Raw genomic sequence first — 9,009 nt, 5'->3', positions numbered from 1 at the left:
ACTTCATTAAAATATTTATTTGGACATTATATTATCAACTTATCTCTTTAATGTGTGTAAATGAAAACAGAAGACGTCATTAATCAATTTATCTCTTTAATGCCGATAAATGAAAACAGAAGACATCCGATTGGAAAAGCTCTAAACCACCAACAAAGAGGGGGGGGGGGGGAAACCCTATCTACGTTTTGATAATAAAAATTATTTTTATTAAAATTTACGATCTACTAAGACGGTAATTTAAAATTATTTATGAGTTTAGACATCCAATGCTAAATAGTCAACACACCAATAATCTCAGGAGTAGTGAATAATACAGCTGTTGCCGCATAAAGATAACGTAACAACCACATGCCTTTAAGATCAAAGAAACTAACATCATCATAGAAAAAGCACATTCACATACATAATATAATTCAATAAAATCGTCGCATATGTTCAACCAAAAAAAAAAAAAATTCAAATCAAAGGCACCCAATTGCAACATGATCATGTAACCCCCAGATGATATACAGACATAATAGAATTGTTTAAATTAATGAGAAAAACAAAAAAGATTCAACGAATCGCCTTCCCCTGCCTCATCATGATCAATGATCATCATCATCACAAGAACACAACGACGATGGCCATGAAAATTGCCATAACAAAGTTGCCCAAGCTGAAGATGGTCCTGTGAGAAGCAGCCTCATCATGTGAAGATGAAGGAGAAGATGATTTAGCAGATTTGGTATCTGCAGATTTTGCATCTGGTGAATCAGCAGCTGGAGCAATCTCAGGAGCTGGTGAAGGAGCTGGAGTTGGAGGAATGTCAGTTCCAAAAATGGCTTCAGGAAGAAGGACCTTGTCAACCTGGTACACAGCGACTGGGTCTGTGGCGTGAACAGCACTGCTCACTTTTGTTTTGGACCATCCAGAGTTAATGTGGACGGTGCCGGAGTTGTCTGTGAAGTTGAGAGAGTAATCGCCGCCGGCAAATGTTGGGGTTGAGCTGGCTTGGCTGAGGTTCGTGAACTCAGCTAGGGCATAGAAATGAGGCAAGGCATGGAAGAGGATGACTTGTTTGAGTTGGTCTGGTGTGAGTTTGGAGAGTGAAGGCTTCTTGAGGGATGAGAAGGCACTATCTTTAGGTACAAAGATGGTGATTCCTTCTTCTGTGTTGTTGGCTTGGTTTTGGAAGGTTTCAAGGACTTTGGTGGATTGTAAGTAGCCAAGGAAGGTGTGGAATGGTCCGGCCACCGTGAGGAGGTCCGTGAGGTTCACATAGTCCGGCGCAGGTGCCGGTGCTGGGGTGGGGCTCAGGGAAGGTGGGCTTGAGGTTTTGCCAAATGCTGGCGACAAGAGAAGCAGCAGAGTAATGGTAAAAGTGAAGATCGTGGAAAACTCCATTTTAACAATATGATTAGCCCCTCCAAATTCCTGTAACAAAAGAGGTCTAGAAGAATGTTAACAGTATGACAAATCAGAAACTGAACTGTCAACTAACTTTGATAAACTGAGTTGGATGTTAAATTTGGATGAAAAATGAAATAGATTGTTTTAAGTTGGAAGAAAATATGATGTATGCAGAACCAATATGATTAGTGTCTCCAAATTCCTGTAACACAAGAAGTCTAGAACGTTACCAGTTTCGCAAATAAAGCATGTAAATTAACTGTTGGGTTGTTAAATTTGATGCTGCAATTGGATGAAAATGAAACAGAATGATTATAAAAAAATGACCATTTTATTAATTTAGCCCAAAAAAATTCAAAGGACTAAATTGAAAGAAAATGATGTATGCAGAACAAAATTGAAAGTTCACTTGACCTTCATGGAAAATATTGAATAGTGCAAAAATTGAGTCAAATCAACATCAATTTGAATCTTACAAACCCTCAATTTTTGTTACTAAAGAGAGTAACAAATTGCCTAAACCAGATCTTAGAAAAGTTGACTGAGGCAAAAAAGAGCGAGAGTGAGGAAGAAAATTAGAGCCGAGCAAGAGAAGATCTGAGAGTATGAGATGAACCTGAGCAGGGAAATCCAAATGCAGTGCAAGGAAAATAGAAAAAGTGAAAAAGAAAGTAATGCAAATGCAGATCCGATGAAAGCAAATAAGATTTAAATCCACTCCATTCTTAGCTATACTAACCCAGACGCAGAGCGCGCGCGAGAGAGAGAGAGAGAGAGAGAGATGACAGATAAGAACGCGAGCTTGTTAAATTCCGAAGAATGGAGAAACACAGATCACAAACACAAAAAAAGGGTTGCTTAATGGTTATTATAATTCCTCATCACGCAAATCGAATCCACCAGGAGCACATTTTCCCAGGAAGTTTCTCGGAAAATCCAAGTCAAATAAAGCAGCAAGTACCAACAGTAAAGTGCAGTCAAGCACACAGCGACACAATGCACATGAACCCACAATAAAAGACACAGATCTAGACAAGCAGAGTCAGAAACTCCATAAAAAAGCACACCAAAAGAGAAAAGCAAATGAACTATGAAGAGAGAGAGAAGCAGAGACTGACCTGAAGTAGAGGAATTCAGAGAGAGAAATGGGGAATGTGGCGGAGGAGGAAGGAGGAAGGAGATATATAAAGATGAAGAGGGGCAAAAGAAAGTAGTGGGGAAGGAAACAGCTGGAGCTTGGGGGGGGGGGGGGGGACACACACACACAAAATGTTGGTGGCGGTGTGGCGTATTGGATGATTCCTTGTGCTTCTGAGTGGCTCCGTGGGTGGTGGCTTGCCCTTTTATCTTGACCGGGGTGACGAGACAAAATATGCTGCAGGAGTAAACGTAAATTAAACAAATTTTCTTTATGTTTTATTAAATTTATAAACTATATATTTCTAAAATTAATATATATGATTTCTCAAAGATTTTGTCACTTTCCTCTTCCATCTTTAAACATAAAAAGTGATAAATTATCTATATCATTAACTATGTATTAAATTTTATTTTTTATTTTTTTATTTTTACCCGTCAGTTAGATAAATAAAAACCTTCATTAATAATAAAGGAGATGCATGTTTAATTTGAAAAGAAATCATAATTTCTTAATTTATTTAAACAATATTGTTATACGAGACTTGTTTCAGTTGCGCCAAAAAAAAGAAGAGAGAACACAGATTTGCGAATGATTATTATATAGCTTTTGAAATTGAAAGATGTGTTTTAATGTAATGAATTTTAAGAGATATTTGTGTAATCTATTTTTATTTTTAGGTAAAAATTGTATTTGTTTTAAATTTAAATATTATATGAGGAGAGAATAGAAATGGCTTTAAAGAGCATCTAGAAAGGACCTAAATCCAAATTTGTATTGTTTACTTAATGCTATATTTCAACAAGACACTCTTTTTCAACCATTTAAAAAATTATGTGTGGTCATGTACAAATAGATATTTCATTGTTTGTTACCTACCACCCCACTATGTTTTTGTATCACTTAGCTAATGATAAAAATATTTAACTTGTAGCCTTTTTCCTAAAATTAGTATATAGCTCTCCATAGCAGGAAGTTTTAGTAATTACGCCATTATTTATTCACAAATAGTGTAGTTTAATTTGTTAAAGTTTTTGTATTGTATATAAATAAATTAAATGATGACAGATTATTATTTAGATACAATATTTGAGAAAGTCATCAACACAATTTTAAGGGCTATTAAAAGATTATTTATGAATGACCCAAATTAGAAGCTATATATTTTAACTAATTTTTTAAAAAAATAATTATTAAATTATGAGTAACTCCAATACTTTACTCAATTTTCCATTAAAAAACTAAGTGTTGTTGTTATGTGTTAGTTATGGAGTTCATTTTCCATGCTGATATAGCATTCAGAATTAATTATTGTAATCATTCATAGCTTATGATGTCATTCAATGTGCTGATAGTTGAGTTAGATACTTAGATATTTAAGTTTTATGTAATAATTATTGGGATAATTAATCTCCAGGTCCTTATAGTTTTATCTGATTTTTAATTAGGTCCTTATAAAATTTTTTCTTTTTATCAGATCCTTTTACTTTCGTGTGTTTTTAATTAGGTCCTTCTATTTTTTTTCTTTTTATCAGGTCCTTATAGTTTCACTTATTTTTTAATTAGGTGCTTTGTAGTTTTTGAAAAATTATTTATTAACTTTATTCTTTAAAATTAATTTCATTTTTAAATTAATAATTATATAATTGGACAAAATAATTAATATAATCATTTAGTAATTAATAAACAATCAGAATAATAATTATAATTAAATATAAATTATTTATAATCATATTTTAATTTTAGATAAATTTATTTTTATAATTTGAATTTTATAATTATAAAAATTTGAATTGAAAATAAATAATATATTTGTTTAACTAAAAATTTAAAAAAATATTAACATACGATTGTTACAATAATTTATTATTTTCAAAATGTTATTATTTGTAAAATAAAGAATAAAAACTACAAGGACCTAATTAAAAACAAAGTAAAACAATAAGGACCTGATAAAAAGAAAAAAAATTATAAGGACTTGATTAAAAATATATAAAAGTATAAGGATTTGATAAAAAGAAAAAAAATTATAGGGACCTGATTAAAAATCAATTGAAACTATAAGGACTTATACATTAATTATCCCATAATTATTTATCTATATCTATCTACTTTTTATTATAATATATAGTTGTATGGTATACTGTACAGTAAATACTATATTTGCTAAGTTATCAAGTTTTTACCTGAATCCATTAAATAATTTTACCTGAATTTAATAATTTTTTGCATAATAAAAATCCGATCGAATAAATTATTAGATGTTTCAAAAGTTGAAATTGTGTGTTTTGTTTGACTGTGGGGTGGGCTTTCTATTTCATTTTTTCAACTAATTGCTTATTTAATTCTTTGAACAACATCCTTGCATTTTCCCTCACGTCATAGTCGGTGGTCTTATATCAATCAATTAATATGTGTGAGCGTGTGTTTTAATTATTTTAAACGTTAAGTTTATTAAAAAGAAATTGCCGATAAAATTTTATCTTGGAGAATTGTTAGCCTAAGAACTATTAGAAAATTTTGAATTTCAAACCCTTTTAATATAAATACTTTTTAGCTTAAAAATGACAACAAACAAATTTTACTAACAAGCCGTTAGTTGAGGTGATAAGTAGCATATCTGTAAGGAGGAAAACATAAGTTTTTTTGTTAGATATAAGTATCCTACTATTAAAAATAACATATTTGAGGTATTGTAAGAAACTAAATGTGGACACTTATTTTAATAGGGATTCAATTTCGAGCTCGTTATATTGTGAGAAATTAACTCTTTCTACTATACCGACCCTTTTGTTGATAAGGAGAATATAAATTTAAATCCTAATAAGTACATCAGTTAAAAATGCTTTAATCTTAAACATTATCAGCCCAAAATAAAATAATTCAAGTCCAAGGTGATCAAATGATGATGCTCTTATTCACAAAAAAGAGAAGGTAGAAACAAATTTTATTTTATTTTACCTGGAACTATATGAGGCTCTGTTTGGTTGACATCCATAAAGACATATAAAAGGCAATATAATGGAGTTAAAATGAGAAGAGAGTGATGAAGTGAATGTTTGGCTTGCATGAACGGAACAAGACCCTGCTTGGTGCCAGGAAATTGCCACTTCTGATATGGAAAGGGAAAGCCATCACATGGATACCAGTGGAAGCCGGTTCAATGGTTAAAGGAAGAAAAAACAAGAGATTTTGGAAGAGATTTTGGAAAAAATGCAATTGCACATGGAAGTGAAAATGGAATAGGAATGATAATAGATGTATGATGGAAGTCTTGTATTATCTTAATTGAAATTTATAGTCTATAATAAAAAATAACTAAAATACTCTTTTGTTTTAAAGAAGTTTCCGTTGTGAGTAATCATCATCCTCCATCATAAAACAAGCACATTATATTGGCCAAAAACCATACCTATAAACTAGATTATAAAACAAAAAGTAGAGAAAATCCAAAAAAAATACTTATTGAGTTTTAAAATTTCAAATCAGTCTTGTTTACTATACTTTAATAGTAAATGATTATTACTGAAAAGTAAATGACAATAAATTTTTGCAGTAATTTTTGGTTTAGAATTTTGAAATTCAAAAGGTATTTTTTTGAGATTTTTCAAAAAAATTGTCTTTAATTTTAATTCTATACATATTAAATATTTTTTAAAAAATAATTAATTAAATCTAGATCCTCTAAATAAATTAGATCTGAATAATCTAGATTTTAATATTCATGACTCTTGATAAATACATAAACTATTTCCCACATGACAGAGGTAAAATTTTACTTTCATTCTCAGTTTTTTTTTTCCGATTACATTTCTCAGTTTCTTTTTGAATGTCCCAAACTCCCATAAAAAGGAAAAAAATAAATAAATCTTTTGATTGGTGCTCATGAATTACGGTTCTAAACAGAAAAATGAATGAAATGTAGTTACAATAATATGCCATCAACCTTGTTTAAAAAGATATGATTATAAGAGACCAAATATATTTTTGGACCAAAAAACAAGGGCAGTTTCTCTCTATATACAGATAGTCAGGTGTATAAACATATACTCTGTACTAAATAAGATAAGGGGAAAAAAACAATAAAATACCTTAAAAATTGCTCAAGGACAAATTAGTGTAGGTAAATTTTAAAATTTCAATTCAAATCTTTTGTACTAGTTTAGAATTTTGAAATCTTGTAAAATTACATAAATATCCTTTACTATTTTTTTTCTTTGTTTGTCAAAAATTGCCACCTTAACACCCTTAGCAAGTTTCTGGTCGTCGGAGCTGATGTTGGCGACCCTGCGGTGGCCAGTCGCGAAGCTCCAACGACATGTCACTGGCATTGGAACTCTGATAACTACTATTTCTTATGTATTAACTACTCTTTTTTAGCTAGTGACTACATTTATTTTTAGAATTCCGGTAACTACTCTTGTTTAGCTACTAACTACTCTAGTATTGTGATTGACTACTTTCATTTTTAAAATTTTGGTTACTATTCTTATTTCGCTATTGACTACTTTTGTTTCAAAAATTCAAAAAATGCATTAAGTGTTGTTGAAGATTTAGTGACTCCTTTTTGTTTAGTTATTTACTACTCTTGTATAATCAATAGTTATATAAAAGTAGTCATCGGAATTTTGAAAGCTAAAGTAGTCAATAGTTATATGAAAGTGGTTACCGAAAATAAGAACAGTATTGTCATTTACAATATTTTAAAATTTCAAAATAATACAAGGGGACTGATTTGAAATTTTGAAATTCACCCACATTAATTTGTCCTTTAGCATTTTAAGGATATTTTATTGTCTTTTTCCCTTAAATAAGTTATTGGTCATTAAATCAATTGAGATAATAGTTCAAAGGTTAATAGTTTAATTTGTAGTTGAACTTGGGTCAACCCATCATTATTAAAATAATGTAATTTAATTAAAATAATCTTATACAGTCATGAAAAGAGTAATAATAACCAAATAAAATGGAATCAATTCAAAAGTAAATAGGACATTTATATATAAGTCGCACATAATTGAATAAAATAGAGTTAATAAGTAAAGCATAAAACAAATTAATTACTCCTACCCCGGTTTTAAATATAAGTGCTAGTTGACTAATTTGAGTAGATTAAGAAAATAAATTAAGTTAGTTATTTGTAATGAATAAGTATTGTCTTACCTAAAATATCCTTGCTAATCAAATATATTAGTTAAAACTACTATTATTAGAATAACTACTTTAAAAAAATACATAAATATGAGAAACAAAATAGATTAGAATCTTATATTTAGGATCAAAATAAAAATCAAATAAAGTTTTATATTAAGGAGCGGATGTAATATTTTTTAACTCGAAACAACGTTTTTTCAAGAATATTTATTTGTCTTTTCCCTTATTTAAAATGCATTTGGTCGGAACAATTCAATATTATTTGATAATCTTTCTTTTTCATTTTATACTATTTTAATGGTGACAAATATGAATACAAAGGAGAAAAGATATTTTGAACTTTATTCTCATTCTGACGAAAAAATGTTTGGGAAATTATGCACAGGTTCCAAGGAAAAGATTTTATTCATCTAAAATCCTACGAAATGTCAAAATTATTAGCAAGTCCCAAGGGACCTTATAATATTTTATTCTAATTATAAAATGACATCACTACCCCTAAGATTTCCAATTTACATTTTCTCTGCCATTACGATTAACAACCTCAGCGGTGACTATTAACAACCTAATAAGAAGATATTGACAACCTAAGTAGTATCTGCTGACAACTTCCTTTATACGATCACATAACCTCCATATAAGAGTAAATTATAACCAAATAGTATAATACAACAACTTTAACATTGAAACGGGAAGCTTTTCGAAACCATTAAAAATTTTAACTAAACCCAATAGGATTATAGCAAAATTTTAATGCGAAGACCCATTAATAACCTCAACAGTGAGTATCAATAACCCAAGGAGAGCTGTTAACAACCTAGAAAGTGTCTGTTAATAACTGATTTTATAGGATAATATAACATCTAACAATTATAACAAACTAAATTATAACTAAATAGGGTTAAAGTTGATCTTATGTATTTGTTATGTTATACTATTTAGTTATTATTTGATCTTATATAGAGGTTATGTGATTGTATAAAGTAAGTTGTCAGCAAATACTACTTAGGTTGTCAACATCTTCTTATTAGGTTGTTAATAGTCACCGCTGAGGTTGTTAATCGCAATAGTAGAGAAAATATGAATTCGAAATGTGAGGGATAGTGATGTCATTTTACAATTAGAATAAAATACTTTAAGGTCCCTTGAGACCTATTAGTAATTTTGATATTTCTTAAAACTTTAAATGAATAAAGTTTCTTTTTTGGGACCTGTGGGTAATTTTTCTGAAATGTTTCAACAAACAAACTCGCCTAACAAATCAAAATATATTAATTTATACGAAACTATAAAATGATGTACAAGTATTATTATTTTTATTA

The 9,009-nt window shown here is 29.7% G+C and overlaps 1 protein-coding gene across 2 annotated transcripts; it reads right to left on the bottom strand.

Moving 5' to 3' along the window:
• Positions 1-330: 330 nt before the first annotated feature.
• Positions 331-2,651, bottom strand: LOC114758240 (fasciclin-like arabinogalactan protein 7). 2 transcript variants are annotated; one of them, XM_028947279.1, is made up of 2 exons: positions 2,514-2,651; positions 331-1,435 (listed from the first exon to the last, which is right to left on the bottom strand). In XM_028947279.1, the coding sequence occupies exon 2, from the start codon at positions 1,387-1,389 to the stop codon at positions 607-609; it is 783 nt and encodes a 260-aa protein (XP_028803112.1). In that variant the 5' UTR covers positions 1,390-1,435; positions 2,514-2,651; the 3' UTR covers positions 331-606. The 2 variants fall into 2 exon arrangements, with proteins under 2 accessions (XP_028803112.1, XP_028803111.1); XM_028947278.1 differs by having other exon boundaries at positions 331-1,419.
• Between the last annotated feature and the right edge of the window lie 6,358 nt (positions 2,652-9,009).

This window comes from Neltuma alba, unplaced genomic scaffold (assembly GCF_004799145.2).
Source record: "Neltuma alba isolate B1F8T4 unplaced genomic scaffold, ASM479914v2 tig00010684_pilon, whole genome shotgun sequence".
NCBI lineage: Eukaryota > Viridiplantae > Streptophyta > Magnoliopsida > Fabales > Fabaceae > Neltuma > Neltuma alba.
This window is presented reverse-complemented; position numbering and strand designations above follow the sequence as displayed.

What these genes read in the sequence shown, in the direction of transcription:
- LOC114758240 (XM_028947279.1), bottom strand. Translation starts at nt 1,389, where the DNA reads ATGGAGTTTTCCACGATCTTCACTTTTACCATTACTCTGCTGCTTCTC.